At 43.8% G+C, this 17,778-nt stretch overlaps 1 protein-coding gene across 2 annotated transcripts in view; it reads left to right on the top strand.

Annotated features, from left to right (window-relative positions):
* The first annotated feature begins 691 nt into the window (after nt 1–691).
* Nucleotides 692–17,778, top strand: part of TCP11L2 (t-complex 11 like 2) — a 37,682-nt gene continuing 20,595 nt past the window's right edge. Inside the window, exons 1-8 of one of the 2 annotated variants that reach the window (XM_019515337.1) lie at nt 692–795; nt 4,380–4,434; nt 5,826–5,990; nt 8,236–8,371; nt 12,639–12,759; nt 13,262–13,482; nt 14,528–14,664; nt 16,465–16,649. In XM_019515337.1, the coding sequence (XP_019370882.1) occupies nt 5,855–5,990; nt 8,236–8,371; nt 12,639–12,759; nt 13,262–13,482; nt 14,528–14,664; nt 16,465–16,649 (936 nt within the window). In that variant the 5' untranslated portion in view covers nt 692–795; nt 4,380–4,434; nt 5,826–5,854. Of the gene's footprint in view, nt 796–2,118; nt 2,275–4,379; nt 4,435–5,825; nt 5,991–8,235; nt 8,372–12,638; nt 12,760–13,261; nt 13,483–14,527; nt 14,665–16,464; nt 16,650–17,778 lie in introns of those variants that run through there. The other variant, XM_019515338.1, reaches the window with a different exon arrangement.

Genomic DNA, 17,778 nt, shown 5'->3' with positions numbered 1-17,778 from the left:
CACCCTCCCTCTGTGCATGATTTGTAGTCACACAAGGTTCTCTGGGTAAATGTGGTATCTTTTAATAGACCAACTAAACAGCTGGAAAAAATTTTTCTTTGCAAGCTTGCTTCAAGCATCAGGAGAGCCTGCTAATCTTTTAGTCGCGCTCAAGGTGCAGATGTACCCTACCTTCTGCACAGTGACAACACACGCTGGGCAGCGCACTGTCCCCCATCAGGGGCTATTTAAGACCCATGGGCGAGGCCACTGCTGCCCCACGAAGAGGGGGAGGGGGACAGAGCAGGCCCCTCCGGTGGGCGGAGCCCAGAGGGAGCGGGGAGACACCTCCCCCCCACCGAACGCGGTGGGGGCAGGGGGCGGAGCCCTGCGGCCCTTCCGTAAACACGAGCAGCTCCGCCCCTCGCTGCGGAATGTTCCATTCTCTCGGGAGTCGGGGGGAGGGGGAGAAGCTCCTCCGGGACTCACCCAAGCCCCTCCCTGGAGGGATTGGGTGGGGGGGCCGCGCCTAAACCCCGCTCTCCCCACACTACCCGCCCCGCTTCTTCTGCTTCCCTCGCGGGGGCAGAGGGCAAAGGGTTAACCTTGCCCCCCCGGGTTGGAAGCGCCCAGAGAGTCTCGTCCAAGTGCATAAATACAAGGGAGGGGGGAGAGTTAAAGTCCCGGCCGGTGGGGAGCAGTGTCCGGACGGTACGCTGTATTGCGCCCACGCCTAACTGCATTACAGTGCACTCGGACATCGCACACCGCTGCATTGCATGATACTGCAGCGCGCTGCGCGGCGGGGGCGAGTGGGTGAGTGAGCGCAGTGCGCGCAGGGGCTTGTTGCACGCTGCCGGGGGCGGTGAGCAGGGCAGCGGGCGCGGGGGTCCGCCGAGACCCGCCCTGGGCGGGGGTGCATGGGCAGAGCGGGGGCTTCTTCCCCCCCTTCCCCTTCTCCCCGGCGCTTGGAGACACTGTTTGTTTGGGTCGGCCCCGGGGGAGGAGCCGGTCCGGGGAGGGAGGGGGGGCTGTTTTGCTCCGCTCGGCAGGCGCGCGCACGTGTGTACGCGCAGGGGTGCCGACGAAACTGGATACGTCGCCAGAGGGTCTGAAGCCTCCCTCACAGCATTGGTTGTTGGCAGCAGGGGGGCTGTGCCAGTGCTGGGATCAAAGCCAGGGGTTCCTGGCACCAGCATCTTCCCCTGTGCTCCGGGTTAGACCCCACCAGATTTGGGCCTGGAAGGAATTTTACTGTGTGGTCAGATCAAATGGACTTGGGGGGAGTGCGGGGGTTGCCTTCCTTTGTAGTGGCCCTGGGATCTCTTGAGTGTCTGTTGACAGCATGACATAGAAGCTGGATATTGGCTGCCCTGTTCCCCTGCTTTACCCCAACAGGTGAGGGAGCAAGGTCTGTGTGGCATCAGGGTTGACAATAGTCTTATGCAGAGTTTAGCTTACAGGCTAGTTTGGGTAAGGATGCTCCTGCCTCAGGGAGGGGGTTGGACTAGATGCCCTCTGGAGGTCCCTTCCCACCCTGCTTTTCTTATGGGTGGCTATACAGGAGCAAGCAAGGCTGTTCCAACACAATGGTAACTACCATGCTCCAGCAGCCTCCCGTCTCCCACGTATCAGTGTCCCTGCACTTCAGAATGGCAGCAGGGGTGCCTTATCTAAAGCCGAGCTTTAGATAAAGTACCCCCTGCCATCGTTTTGAAGCATGGGGATGCTGATACACAAGGCATTCCAGGCACTTTAATTAGAGCCGTTCTAATTAAAGCACCGCTGCTCTTGGAGAATGTGCATAAATGTCCTATGATGCTGTATCCTCACTGACCAAAGTGAACAGCTGACACCCGAAGAAGGAACACAGTCAACTTCACCCCAAACCAGACAATAGTAACAACTGAGCCAGCACCTGAAATCTCAACAGGCAGGCCTACGGGGAGAAATAAGCCAGTGAGACTGCTGCAGAAATCCAAGCGGAGCTGTTGAGTGCAAAGCTAAGGTTGGCTCTTGGCACATACAGAAATGCGTTCCCTGGAGCTTTAAACAAGGGGCAGAAACTGTAATACAAAGCACTGTGAATCAAAGGAGAGACCGAGCAGATATGTTTTGGAGCCTAACGAGAAAAATAGGCAGTACAAGAGAGATTTCTTGAATTCATCAGAAGTAAGTTTTCCATCAAAAAACTTGACAAGGAAAAGCTGGTTACATAGCCTCTTGTTGAATCATGAGCGCGCACACGAGGAGTTGATGACTGGGTTGCAGTCTGTATTTTCTCACAAATGCTTGGTGGGTGATTCTTTCACAGACCTTGTCTGTTTTTACCTGCCTCTGACAGCCAGTCGCAGCTGCCACGACATTGCAGTGCCATGTGCACAATCTTTGCTTTTCTTGGCAGAGGAGATTCTACCAACAGATGAGAGGGTTCATCGGTCACAGAGGAGCTGAAAAAATTGTCAGTGACTGTGCTGGCAAGTTGAATTGTTTTCTGTTTCTCACAGATGCACCCATGTATGTGTGCGCTATGGGAACTGATATTAGATGGAATTAGGCTTTGGTCTCTTTCTAGTACACAGGTGTCCACTGCTAAAACACCTTACCAGAAACTCTTTAGTGTCTGAAAAGTCCAAAGATTGAATAGATACAGGAATTAGATTATTTCATGCCATGTAGTTGACTCTTTCAGTTCAGGGTTAAGGTGTATTGTGGGGCAAGATAGCATAATGCTGCTGTCTGTTCAGATCTCTCTTGGTGCTCTGACAGCTTCAAATCTTCTAGTCTGCCATGTGCCTCTTGATGAGAACTAAATGAATTATAACTATGGCATATGATTCAAATAATGACAAACTGCGTACATGCTCTATCCTTAATATATAGGGCTCAACATTTTTCTGTAGAACATGCTGCACGCTATGACTTTTTTAAAGGCAAAACCACTTTATCATGCTGTTCTCAGGTATTCAGTATTTGGAAGACAGCTCCATGTAGGGATATTCATACTTAAATATTTAAGTCTCAAAATAATGGTGTGCTGTTGTGGTGCAATTCCTGACGATGAGACTCATCTCTTATTGTCTCTAGAATAAATATATACCCTTTAGGCTCTTTCCATACAAGTGTATTTGAAGTGTGGGTATTTTTTGATCAAAGGTATTCACAAATATCTTCACAAGACAGTGGGAGTGCACTTCTACAGTAGCGTGTGTGATTCAGCTTATTTGCAGTTTTAATAGGTTACAAGGCTAGATTTCAAGGCTAGAAGAGATGTTAAGATCATCTAGTTTATCTTTTTACATAACAGGCCAGGAAACATGTGTATCAAGCCCACAATTAGAATATTTGAAGAGACCTTTCATAACATGAACTTGTGACCTCCCCACTCCTAGCAACAATTCTACCATTATTTCAGAAAACTGCAGTACTACACTGACAATTGTTCCTCTCATATGCCTAACTCTCTTAAGAAACTCAACAGAGTGAGACACTCCACTGATCATAATTCTGTCCATAGGAGGAGGATGAGAAGAAATTTCTGACACAGATATGAGTCATCTTGCTTAATGCACTAATGGAAGTTGCCCTGGTACTGTCAAATGAGTTTAGTATGAGGGTCTATATAGAATGAGCTGGCAAATTAAAATCAAGTTTATTTAGTGGATAAGCAGTCGCATTCAAAACTACAACAAACTGACGTGTTGGTACTCTCAGCAGTGAGGGTTGACTGGGTACAGAAAGCAAATTGGTCATTATCATCCCCCCACCATCCTAATCCCCCCCTCCCCCAACTGATAGGCCTCCTCAGGCTAGGCAGATAAAAGGCTGGAAGAAATTTGCACGCCCTAGCTACACTTGTTTGGTTATGAATGAAGTTCATTGCCTTTCTTGATCCATTAGGCACTGACCCTAGGTTTGCAAATGTAGAGCTGCATTCATCTTGAGAAGAACTGAGGAAGGACATTTTGAGACAAAATGCTACGAGGTAGCATCTCATTAAAAGCTTCTAACTATGACCGTTGTTTATCCCATGGCACTTTATGCCAGGATAGGTGTACTAATGTTGCTGTTTAAACCACATTCCATTTTGAGTAATTATACTCAAACTGTTTAATTCCATCTGTGGTGTTAATTAGATGAATAATCTTCATTTCATTTCCTGTTCTTTGTTTGTTTGTTTTTTTTTGTTCTTTGTTTGTTGGGTTTTTTTTACAATGTATAGCAAGAGCATACAGATGTCATGCTCTTTCCTAGATGTAACTTAATTTATTTCAAGAGGGAAGCAATTTTACTCTTAAGCTTTTTGGGAAACGGGATGGTTCATGGGTTGCATGTTACTGTGTACTATAATTTGTAACATTAGGTTTTTACTAATTTTTTTTTTGCTTTTCTTTCCTTAGGGGAAGACTATACAACTCAACATAGTTGTTCTTATTCAGTGGCTTGCTGCTGTAGGTAGGTGTCCTGGATTCACCTCAGAATGGATGCAAATTTGTACTCCAGTAAACATGTATTGGGGGGTGCAAACTTAGTGGCATAATGTGGGTCCCCCTAGAAAGGAAGGGATGATGTATGTTAATAGCCAGACAGGCAGTGGTACTTAAGCCTGCCTAGAGAACACAGCTTTGTCTTCAGTCTTCCTGGCTGCAGGGTGGGAGACTGAAGTACCTCTGCCAAGGAGGCTGGGAACAATAAGCTGACAGGGAGATACAGGAGGCCCTGGCATAAAGTCAGTGGCAGAGTCTACTGTCTAACCTGGGAAGCTGGTTAAAGATTGCATCCTTGGATTTAAGGTCCAGGATAAGAACAGGTTATTCTGACGTTTTCTTCCGATTTCCTATGCTTGTCTTTTTATTTATTTTTATATATAAATAAGACAAGCGTAATAAAGCATGTATAAAAATAAATCCATTTTGTTTCGGGTCTACAAGCCACTTGTTGCCAGTGATACTTGTGGCTTCATAGTGTCTGACCATTTAGACTTGCTTGCCTTATTCCATGGAAAGGGGGATCCATTTTTTTGAGTGTGTGACTGGAGAAGAATATAATCCTTGTACAGGGCAAAATCTACTCTCCTAAGGGCTGACAGGGCTGAGGCAACACAGCCCTTTGGCACTTCTCAGCTGGCTTTCAGTGGTAAAGTAGCAGACAAGAGAAAGGCAAAAAGGAGTTTGGGGGCAGAAAGGTAACGCAAGATGTGGAAGCAGGTGTCTCAGGCTACACCAGTGCAGCGGGTCCTTTTGAGTGTCAAGGGCCATGAAATGATTTAAAAGGATGTATTATTTCCCCCACATCCCCACAGCTCTTGCCCCTGCTCCCAAATATGATTGATCCCTCTAGCCACAGTCACTTTGCAGAAGAAAAGCAATAGTTAAGGTGTCATCCTCTGGGCAGCTATAGAAATAAAATTACTCAGATGGTTAATTCTATAGAAATAAGAAAGAAGAAGGGGTAGTGTTATAAGAAATACTTCTAAAGAGTACAAAAACTGTGTTTCTGATACTTCTGACAACACAGTAACTTTGTACAACTGGTAGTGTGTGGTGCTTTCTGGCTTTTTTATTTAGAATTTTTTATGCATTTTTGAAGTCTATAGGATGTACCTGAAAGATATCCAAGAACTGTACAACAGAAACCCAGGTATAAAACATCCTGGAAAAACTGGCTAATTATTTATGTTAGGACACGCATAGTCCTATATATTTTTAATTAACTTTTCATAATCAACTAAAGTTGAGGGCTGGTAGTGTTCCTGTTTTTGCAGTGTAGCCTACAATATCTATAATAGTAACTAATCAAAACATTTTTGGGGAGATATTTTAGGAAATATATATTTGTCTTTATAGGCTTTGCCTAGTATATCAAGCGAATCAAAATGCCTCTCAGTGATGACCAGATCAGTGATTCAGATTCTTCAAGACTGTCTGAGAGCACAGCTTCTTCCAGTGACTCTGAATTTTCAAGGCAGAGTTTTACCAGTGATTCTTCAAGCAAACCCAGCTCTCCTGCCTGTAAGCAGATGTAAACTAAACCTGCAAAGTACATGTAGATCCACTGGGCTAACTCTCCTTTTGTTTCTTTGGTGTCCTTGGTTGTTAAAGTAGGACCTGGATTTCCTTATTAATATTAGGAGGGCACAGCTTGCTTGAGGTGACCTTTGCTGTGTCAAAGGCATGGAATACAGCCAGGAGGTGTGAGCAGATCCTCTGCTTGGGCACGCATGCAGCAAGTGTGATTCCTTCCACCTGAAAGAGCAAGCAAAGTGTACCAGGCAGAGCATTATTGTATTGAGTAATTCTGTTTTGACTTATGGGTCACACTGTAGTGCTGTTTTGTTAATTTCCCAAATGTGATCTCATGTAAAGAGCAGCAGTGCCTCCATTCGCACCTTAAATTTCAGAATTATGATGCTAAATGCATGGAGTATGACATTCCTTTCACTGTGCATTGAGACTTCAAAGTACAGAGGTGGAGAAAGGCAAGTTATTCGGAGTGATTACACAGGTAAATACTACTGTGTTTTAAAAATTGACAAAAAACCTTAATCATGGAGTGCTGTACTGACCCTGACTAGTCTCTTAATCTTGGGGTAAAACATGTGGCTCTCAGGCTGGGTCCAGCCCAAAAATCCAGATCATCTGGCCTGCAGCCTTCATGCAGCATTGGGGAACCTACCTATGGCTGTATCCAAGTACTTGGGTGACAGCCACAGTGATGGAAGACCAGGAGCACTGGGGGAAGGAGCCTGGCACTGCAGCTTGTTCCCAGGGCAGCAGTCAACCTCCTGGGCATGAGCTGCAATGCTGGAACCCCAGCAGCACTGCAGGAAGGAGCCCAACACTGTGACCTGGTTCCTATGGTGGCAGCCACATGCCCAGAATGATGGGCTTTTTCCTGCCAGGTCCTGGACTGGAAGGGTGGGGGCAGTCCATGAGCCTGATCTGGCCTGCAGAGCTGGTCCCACACCATTCCTCTGCTCCATGGACCAATTCTGCACCACTCATTTGGCCCCTGCCGCCTTATGAGGCCAAGACAGTGTGGCATCTATTATGGAACAGAAATTGTTTAACTTCCGAGTACTGATTTAAGAATGTTGTCATAGTGGCTATAGAAGGAAATGTAGCTGTTATCGTGCTCACTAATTCTAATATTATGAAAGCCTAGTTTGTCTGTCTGTCCTTAATGCTTTATTTGCACTCTGATTGGTTGTCTTGGCAGCCAATCGCAATGCTTACGGAAACAACAATTAGCATGCTCTGCACAGACAGAAGTGCCGCCGTGACAGCGGGCAGGACTGAGGGGCCAGACGGTCTCCTTGGAGGCAGAGGGGGATGGCACTGCCATGACAGCAGGGACTGAGGGGCTCTGCACCATTGGCCAGCAGCGTTGGCTTTTCCACCCTCTCTGGCCCTGCTCCATGGAGGCAGATGAGGATGGATGGCAGGGGAAACTGGTCTGGACCTGATACAGCAGGGGGAACGGGGTGGGTTGGATGCAGGGCTGTATCCCTGTCTGCCTCCCCCATGACAGCAGGGACTGAGGGGCTGGAGAGGGTTGGCAAGTCCCTGCTGTCATGGTGATGGCCTGGGATGGCGAAGGAATGGAGCGGGGAGGCAAGGCCCACCCCTCCCCCCCCCACCCCTGTTCCTTGGAGGTCACGGTGTGGGGTGTTGGCCATGTCTCCTTCCCCCCCCTTCTGGTGCATGGGGCTGGATGTGGGGTGGGGCGTGCGCATGGGGCCAGAGGTAGAGCAGTGGCCTTGCAGGGTGTTGGGTGGTGGTGCTCTGTTCCCCCCTCCCCCCCGGCCCTGGTCATTCTTGACAGGCAATTGGCTGATATAATATATAGCCTGTGTGCATTGTTACTTAATGACTTTGATTTAAAAACTACTAGCCCCAAACTCGGGGCAATCTATTTTAAATTTTGGGATCTGGTTCAAGTGGAAAGGTTACCTTAGTTAAGAGGTCAGAGTCAACTGCTGCTCTCAAAAAGGTGTCATAAGATATTTTCAACTCCCAAAGGCAAGAGGACATTAATTGACTAACCTGATTTTATTTTATTGTTTTTTTTAAGATGATGCAAAAATATGGCAGTCTTACTAGCTTCTGATGCTGTGTTTCCAGTTAGGAAGAAATAAAATATCATATCTAGTCCCTTGCCAAGTAGATTACTGTATTCCAATATTGTGTGGTGGTTTTATTTTGTTTTTATATGTGATTGAACATGTTTAAAATGGTTTTGTGGTTCTCATTCTAGCAACAAGTCCTCCTAAAGTAGTTACATTTGATGAACTGATGGCTGCTGCAAGGAACTTGTCAAATTTGACACTAGCTCATGAAATTGCTGTAAATGAAAACTTCTGCATGAAACATGTTGACCTCCCTCAGAACAGGTATTTTAAGGAATCTAAAAGTAAGAGCCTGAATGTTGCAGAAACTGGTTTTGGGGGTGGGATGTGGAAGAGGCAGGTCATGAGAAGTCTCTTGGTAAGCTGCAGTGTAGTATAGCTTATATGCAATATAAATTCTGCTAGTGAAAGGTAGGACAGGGTGGCACCTTTTAGACTAACTTGTTCAGAGGCATGAGCTTTCATAGGTTGTTGCCTACTTTAATAAGATGCTATGAATGGGTTTGCAAAGAGCAGGGATAGAAAGAATAAAGTAATTTAAATACAATGGATAGGAAAAGGGGAAGGAACTGCTGAGGGAGGCAGAGGTTGGTTGAAGAGATCAAAAGGGATAAATAAAGCACTGAGGGACATAAGGATTATAACTGCAAGTCTGGATAATGAGTTAAGAATCTGGAGTCTCTGCTGAGGTCATACTTACCATGGTCCAGTCTGAATGATTTCTTGTTTGCAATTTTAAAAAACCCAATGTTTATATTACAGCCTCAGTCCTGCATAACAAAGAACTGTATCAAAACTTAAAAATAACCCTGGTGATATCATACACTAGGCTGATAAAGGGTGGGAAGGGGAGGTGCCACTGCTGCATGGACAAAACAGCATACATACAGGAAGCCAAGAGACAACTTTCCAATAGTTTTACAAACTCCTGACCAAAGGCCCCACAGAACAATACTAGAGGGAACTATGTAAGTTTTTTAAGATGCTACCACAGGAGAGGACTGATGCATCTACCTCCTGGGAATCTACACTAGGTACCTTTTACTTATTACCAAAGATCCACAAACCTGGCAACCCAGTAGTGGCCATGCCAGAGAATGGTGCATATCATAGAGGGAGTTTTTGGCTACTCTTGGCTCTATCCTATTCCTGTATGCCACTGGAGCTGCCAGCTATTTCAAGGACACAGATTTCCTAAAGAAACTAGGCTCCATTGACAAGCTTCCAGCAAACACCATATTAGCTACCATGGATGTCACATCTCTGTAACCAGCATCCTCCATGAGGATGGATTAAAAGTTATAAGCAACCTTATCCTCAGTGATGTCACTGCTGCTGTTTCTATCATGATCTTCTGCTTTGTCCTCACACAGCTATTTTAGGTTTGGAGACTTGCTATACCTACAAATGCAAGTGCCCACAGCAGTGCCATTCATGCTCCCCCCCAGTATCTGCCAATGTATTTGACAGATCTTGAGTCTGCTTCATCTGTAGCTGCTCTCTCATCTCCCTGGTGTACCTAAGGTACATTAATGATATCTCCATCATATGGATGCCGGGGGAGGAATTGCTAGAGAAATTCCATCAGGACTTTTAATAACTTCTGCCCCTTCATCAGACTGACTCTTGATTGCTTTACCCAGCATATTCATTTACTGAACACCACTGTGATTGTCTGCAGTGGCCACATCACCACCACATTGTATTGGAAACTTGCTGAGTGCTACACCTACCTCTGGGCCACCAGCTTTCATCCTAAGCACACCATTAGATCTGTCATCTGCAGCAGTGGTTCTCAACCTCCTTAGGCTGAAGATGCCTCTCAGAAAATACCATCTTAGTTTTCACTCCTTTTTTACTATAGAAAAATAACAGAGTAATTCTCCTGTTGCAAAGAACTCAGAAACACCAAAACAGGACAGAATGGTTTTAGCACTGTGAATTCCTTTTAGAAAATGCTGATGGTGTGTGGCACCCTGTACCATCCTTTGAAAGGATCTGAAGGTACCTCAGGGTGCTACAGCACCCTGGCTGAGAACTACTGACCCACAGCTAAGCTTTAGATTGCAGGCATATCTGCTCTGAGCCCACTGACCAGGGTGCACACTATAGGGATCTGATATGTACACTTACAATGCAGTTGCAAGCCTCTCAAATAGATAAGAGCCAGATTCAGACCCTGCTCTGACTTTCTACGATATTAATTCCATAACAAGTACAACAGAATCCCTCTTGTTACACCTACAGCCCCCAGTTTGAACACGTTGGGTACATCGTTAATGATTTCTGACCTCTCCTGGAAAATTATCACTGCAAAGCAGCCTTGGGGGACAAGCCTGTCTTGGTTTACAGGCAGCCCCCCTGATCTCAAATGACACCTCTCCAGCAACAGACTGCCTAACTTCTGGTCTTGCCAGGCCCCCAGGTCTTGCAGTGACCTAGATGTCAGCTAAATCTACTCGTCAATACAGGCCACATCATCACTGGACCAAACATCATCTGGGGTTTATTCACTTGCTCCTCTATCAGCATAATCTGTGCAATCACCATTTTACAATGCCCACCTGCTGTCCATACTGGATAGATGGGGCAATCCCTACATGAAAAAATGAATGGATGCCACTCTGACTTCAATTCCAGAATGTCACAAGTCTGTGGTAGAACACTTCAGTCTTTTTGGACATTTCATCACTGACTTCAAGAGTACCTGTTCTTAAACAACAAAACTTCAAAAAAAAAAATAACTTGAATGCAGAATTGCAGAACAACAAATCATCCATAGGTTGGGTTGTGTTTAAGTATGGTCTCAACAGAGACTCTGAATTATCCCATCACCTGGACTAGCTTTTATAATGCCTGTGTCCCTTACTGGGTTAACTGGTTTGTTTTATCCCTTTTGATCTCTTCAACCCTCCTTCTGGGGCTTAGCTGTTTCCACTGTTTTCGTCCCCTTTTCTCTATCCTTTGTGTTTAAATGACTTTATTCCTTTCTGTTTAGTACCCCTGCTCTCTGCAAGTCCATTCATAAGCACCTGATTTAAGTAGGCTGTAGCATATGGAAGCACATGCCTCTCTGAACAAGTTAGTTTATAAGGGCTCCTGCACATGTGCAGGGAGCCTGCTCTGATGTGCTGTAATTCCAGTGCATTGTAGCAGACTCGATTAATAGAATCTGTTGGACCACGGAAATTAACACGCTCCAGCAGCCTCCAGCATCATGTGTAGCAGTGTCCCTGTGCTGAAAAATGGCAGCGGGGTGCTTTAAAGCTTGTTCGAATTCTAGTTCAAAGAGTCCGTCGCCATTTTTCAGCACGGGAATGCTGTTACACTGACACTCTGGGTGCTTTTAATTAGTGTGGCTCTTGGAGCTGCGCTAATTAAAGCACCCCCCATGCCTGCCAGAGTGCATGTATAAACTTCCTAAGGTGCCACTCTGCCCTGCCTTCTACTTTAACTTGAAACTAACATGGTCAAATACCTCTTTCTGGTAGTAGAGATGGAGAACACCTTTGTTAATGCTTCCCAGCAGTTCAGATCCTCTGGATAAGAGGGGAATAGGAATCAACGTTGTACAACCAGGTATACTGTATACAGCTTTTAACTGCACAGTGGACTTGGTAAATAACTTTATGTATACTATGGACTTATCTATGCAATCAGTGCACTGATATTGTCCTGCATGGTGTGTGAAAATTTCCAACAAGACAGGGGAAGGAAGCAAATAGTTATGCAGTTAAGCTATAATTTTAAAATGGAATCTGGTGGTACTAGTGGACCAACTTCTGCTGGCATGCAGGGGGCCATTCAGAGGTGACGTGTCAGCTTTTTGATTGTCACAAGTGAGCTCTCGGCATGGGGTTGGCCTGGAGCCCCTGCTTTTGCATGGCCCTGAAGCCCATGGGGTGATTGCTATCGCTGGTTCTCATCCCCTTCTTTCCCCTGCTCCTGAAATCAGCAGGGATGAAGGGAAAGGGTGAACAGCAGCAGTGTTCACCTCCTGCACTCTAGAGCTGCACAAAACTGGCTCTGGCTAAGCCCTGCTCAGTCAGAGCTCGCACAGGAGTCCACTTGGACTGGGCATAGTGTTCAGAGCTTCGTGTGATGTGACACAGCCAAAGTGTATGTTGGAGGGGAGGGGGAGGAGGGCACATTCTTGGATCTGCTACTGCTTGTATATCATTAATTATAATTACTTCTGATAAAGCCCAGTCCCCCATAGTATTAGGCCAGTGGAACTGATTTAGCACATGCTTTGTTGGGTCAGAAATAGTGTACAAGTCCCTCAAGTTAATACTTGTATAATGAATTGTCATCACCATTTTCTGCAATACTAGGATTCTCGTAGGAAGACTTTTCGCTGAATTCTTAATTGCACTTGATTTATGGACTCTGGTAACCCATAGCTTAAGTGATAATGCTTTTAGATTTAAATATTCTAGTTAGCAGTGTGGTGGACTCTTTTGATCAAGTTACCAGACTAGTAAAATTTCCTTTGCTTTTTTTAATTAAAACGGATTTTTTCCCCCTGTAGCTTGGAGGGTAGGGTGAAAAAAATTGTACACAAGGCATTTTGGGATCTCTTGGAATCGGAATTGAATGAAGATCCTCCAGAATATGAACATGCTATCAAGCTCTTTGAAGAAATTAAGGAGGCAAGTTAGTCTTTTCTTCCCCCTCCCCTTCTTTCATGCTCCATATATTCTGTGAGCAGTCTATTCCCCTGTCCTGACATTGACTTCATCTGCACAGACCTCTCACTCAAGGGCATCTGAATGAGAGGTGTCATTTTTCATATTGAGCTATAATACTGTATTTTTAATAGACAAAAGCAATTATCTCCCCTGAATAAGGGAAGGTCAGGATTGTGTATATTACTGAGTGTCTTGATACTAATTAATTGAAAAAAAATTTACTCCTGTGGACAGCTCAAGTTTCACAAACTTTTAATTGATATCTCAGGAAACAAATTGTCAACAGCTTCATGGAACGGCATGGTATTTCCTTCATCTGCTTCCATTTAGAATGAAATGATGCATTGTCTTTCCAGCTTTTTTTTCTTTAAGTCAGGCTCAACAACATACGCTTGAAACTTTGCAAAGTCTTTCACTTAATTTCTTACTGATAGGCAATTTGTTGTTTTTTTTTTTATTTTAGATTCTTCTTTCCTTTTTGACTCCTGGAGCAAACAGGATTCGAAACCAAATATGTGAGGTTCTGGATACAGATCTTATAAGACAACAAGCTGAACATAATGCTGTTGATGTTCATGGACTAGCTAGCTATGTCATCAACACTATGGGGAAGTTGTGCGCTCCAATAAGGGATGATGACATAAAACAATTGAAAGCAACTGATGATATTGTAGACTTGCTGAGGTTGGTGTTCAGCTACCTTTTTATTCTGTTGCTCTTATTAGGAGAAATACCACTTTGAAACAGGCAATAGAGCTAATATTAAATTGGAACACCTAGCTCAAGTCGAGGAATTTTCTAAATGTTTTCACATGACCGATGTGTGTTTAGGTATTCAGTAGTGTAGTATTTAATTTTGGAGTCCTGCTTGTCTCTCTTTATAAGCATATTGTTTGTAAATCCTGATTTGAAAAAAGTATTGTCCTGAAAAGTGCCTTAAAGTCATACAGTTAAAGGATTTTTACAAGTACTGTGCTTATTTGCTTGGTGGGTTTTTTTTTTTTTTTTTCTAAAGTAAAAAGATGAGTGAGTCTCCTGAACTTTTTTTGAATGTATTACATGCTCCACCTGAAAGTGAGGCTATATTTTTGGCTCTAACATTCCCTTTAATAAATAATTTACTGCTGCTATTTGGTTAACCAGTTTGCATGTGTCTATAAAAATCCAGCTCATCATTCCTTAAATATATTTTTGTTATAATAATAAGAGTAAACCATAATAGCCACCTATGTGAAAAATATGTATATTTACCATGAGTTGATTTATACAAAGGAGCAGATTTTTTTAATGGGAGGATAAGAAGCTATTTATACTTAAGTTGCTAGTATTTTTTAAAATCTCATTGGATTTTAGGCAAGATGCACTAACTGGCTTTATATTCCTGTAAAACCTTCCTCTTTTACCATGGTTGGCCTTAAGTAATCATTGGTGTCTTGAGTACTTATCATCTTTTTCTAAGTCTGTAATTTAAATTTTGTATCATTTTATTTAATTTCCAAAACTATTCTGTGATGCAGATCACCATGGAATGCTTTAGAATAGCTGTATTGCAGTGGTAATAGTGTCTCTTCAATACCTAGAACATGTTTTGCCTTCAAATTGAAATGCAGCGAATATATGTGATTGTATATCAGGCATTCTATTTAAAAGCATATATATTCACCTTGAGAGCCAACTTGAAATTCTTCCATGGCTCTGCATTACAAAATCTTGCCTTTTATACTTTCAGACAAATATTACATGTTCTGGATCTCATGAAAATGGATATGGTTAATTACACAATTCAGAACCTCAGACCACACCTTCAGCGTAACTTGGTAGACTATGAAAGAACAAAATTCCAAGAAATTCTCGAAGAAACGCCAAGTAAGTGTTAAGCTGTGTGTATGTTCACTTAACTAATCAGGTCTGGTAGAAGCCATTAAAGCCAGCCTTTCTGTGTATTTATAGATAATTTTGAGCATGAGGCACGGGGAGAAAAAATAACCTGGTATAACACTGTGTAGTAACAGTTGCTTACAGGTGATTGGTTACTACGTGCAACATGAAAATGGTACAATTTCTGACATACAGCCCCCCTTACATACGAGGAGTCAGTTTTAACTTTCATTTCATGGAACATTTTCTCCTGTACCAAAAAAAAAGCTAATGTCTATGCATAGGTCCTGGTTTAAATCCTGGACCCAGCTCACTAGTATCATAGCCCAAACATGGCAGGAGCTGCCATTTTCACACCCAGATTGTGGCACCCTCCTACAATTAGGCCATGATGCTAGCAAATGGGGCAGGAGGGCAGATTCACCTGGCAGTGTGCCTGATGCCTGGCAGGCCCCAGCCCAGCTGAACTCACTTGGCATGGCAGGAGTGGCTCAGAGGTACCCTTAACCAGCAAAGGGTTGCCAGGTGGGGGACTGCTGCCCTTCAGCCTCATCTGCTGCTGGTGGAGACTGGGCACTTCACAGTGGGGAAAGCACCCCCATGGCTCTCTCTTTTTTTGCAAGGAAGTGCTGTGTGATATGGCTGTTTGCTGGGCAACTCCCAACAAGCTGCTGTGCTGTGCCATTTCCTTGCAAATCACATTTTTTGTGCGAATCACTTGATTTCGTATTTTATTTTTTTAAATGGGAAATCGCGATTTAAACCAGGCCTTACCCATGTAAGTAGACATGTTAGTTGACTTTTTCTTTGTACAGGTTTCCCTCGCTGCACATGTGTTCCTGGAAAACTGTGCATAACTCGAATTTGCATAAGAGGAACCCACTTTACAATGTAACCAATAGGGATACGTTCCAAGACCTTGCCTGTACTGGCCCCCAGATCCATTTCTACCACTTCTACAAGACAATTTTGGTATGCACCAACAGCAGACAGTACACACAAGCACAGGGCACTATCATAATGGGGACAGCAACTACAGAAATACGTGTCACAGACAATGAGCAAGGAGCACAGATCCACACAGGAGACTATATTTTGGTGTGCGCACTGCACAAAGCAGCTGACTGCAGGCTTCCACCACACCGATCACATAACAGTGAATTTACTTTGCATATAATGAATTTTTGGTCATCTCATAAGAGTGAATTCGCACATACAGAACCCACATAAAGCGAGGGAAACCTTTACGTGCCACATAACTGGTGGTAAGAAGAGGCTGGATCAGTTCCATAATAAAGCATTATGCAGTTTTCCTCTGGTGAGAAGAAATGCGTAGTTTAGATATTGCAAAGGCACCAATGAGTCATTCTGAGAGTTTGGATGAATACAGTGAAACCACTAAGAAAACTTGTGGAAGGGGAGAGATTGTTGATGTAGTTGGCCAATTTCTTATTGTCTTTTTTTTCTGAAGGTTTGAGTTTAACTCTTTTGCTTACGTTTCCAAAGAATCTAATCTGCTGTAAGACTTATAACCTGCCTAGATGCTTCAGCTGGTCAGTGATGATTGCTGGGAGAGAGAAGGGGGCATGGGGTGTGTGAGACAAGTAGGGATTAGGGAGTAGGAGTTGGTTGGGCAGTAGATGTAGCAGTCTACTACTGTTTGGTGTGTGTGTGTATATAGGTTTCCGGAGTGTAGTACTTTTATTTACTTATATAATTTGTCAAGTTGCTATATGCTTCCACTGAAAGCTGTACAATAGATCTGTGCTTTTTCAAAAAAATATTTAGATGCTCTGGATCTGACAACAGAATGGATAAAGGAATCAATAAAAGATGAATTATCTTCTGTTTCCTGTGAATCATCATCCCCTGGTGCTGATAGCAGCTCTAAACCAACACTGAGTCCTACTCTGGTGCTAAACAATGGTTACTTGAAACTCTTACAGTGGGATTATCAAAAAACAGTTCCAGAAGTAAGTGATTTGGATAATGCTTGTTGAATTATGCCATCATCTGAAATTATTCTTAATTTTGTAACTGCAAGCAAGTTGGAACAATTTTATCAATAAGGGCATTAGATATCATAGAACCCTTCATAGACATCTCTTAGAAAACAGTGCTTTTGGTGTTATAGTACTATGTTCCATAACCAAAGGGCATACTCTTAGAAATGATCTGTTTTTGTCCGTGTGCATTACAGTGACATACCATTATGCTAGTGATACTATGTGTGTACACTGTCTACCATGACAAGAGAGTTTATGCCGATTCCCTTTTCCCTGATACAATCAAGATAATATTTAATGACCAGATTAATTTTTCTGCAAAGTTAGCAAAACAGCAGTTCATCAGTTCATATTATGAATTATCTCCTGTTGGCTACGGACGAGTGCTAGATGTCTGTACTGAGGTTGCTGGCCTCTGAATCATTTGGTGCAACTAAATGTGGAATTTTTCTGTTATGCCAAAGGTGGCATGTACTAGCAGGATCATACTGAAAGAGCTTCTGTCATTCTTCAGGCATCATCCATATACATGATGGGTACCTGCCATGCCATCTGGAGAATCCCTCTGGGATGAGTTCTAGTCCTCATTTATTTGATACCACTAAAGGAACATTTTGGTAAAACAGCATGAACTCAAATACTGGCAATAAGCAAATAATCCCTAGCTCCATTCCTTATGGAGTAGGGAAACAGAACAGTCTTTTAGATGGCTGAGGATTTGGCTGAGATCTTCAATGGGAAGAGACCCCCTGCTGCCACGTGTTCTGCTCTGACTCTGTTGTCTATACCGGGTCATACTCAAAGTTTGACTCCTCTTCAAAGCATCTGTGTTCCCTCTGGCCCATGTTGCCCCATTTGAGATTTCAGTGCCACTGTTCCTTTGACATGAAATTTGACCACTTCCAACAGATGAATCAGTTCTACAGACAGAAGTTCATAGGCACCTGGCCCACTGATCTGTTCTAAAGGCCAGGATGTTGATTAAGGACAACACCTCGGCATCTTCAGAGTAAATTGGAAAGGTCACTTAGACTTCACAGATGCTTACAGACATGGAACTGCCCCCTCCCTCCCCCCCGCCCCAAACAGCACTTTC

This window comes from Gavialis gangeticus, unplaced genomic scaffold, assembly GCF_001723915.1.
Source record: "Gavialis gangeticus isolate Ggan-Ray unplaced genomic scaffold, GavGan_comp1, whole genome shotgun sequence".
In the NCBI taxonomy this organism is placed as follows: Eukaryota; Metazoa; Chordata; order Crocodylia; family Gavialidae; genus Gavialis; species Gavialis gangeticus.
The sequence above is the reverse complement of the archived record's forward strand: the minus strand, read 5'-3'. Positions and strand labels throughout refer to the sequence as shown.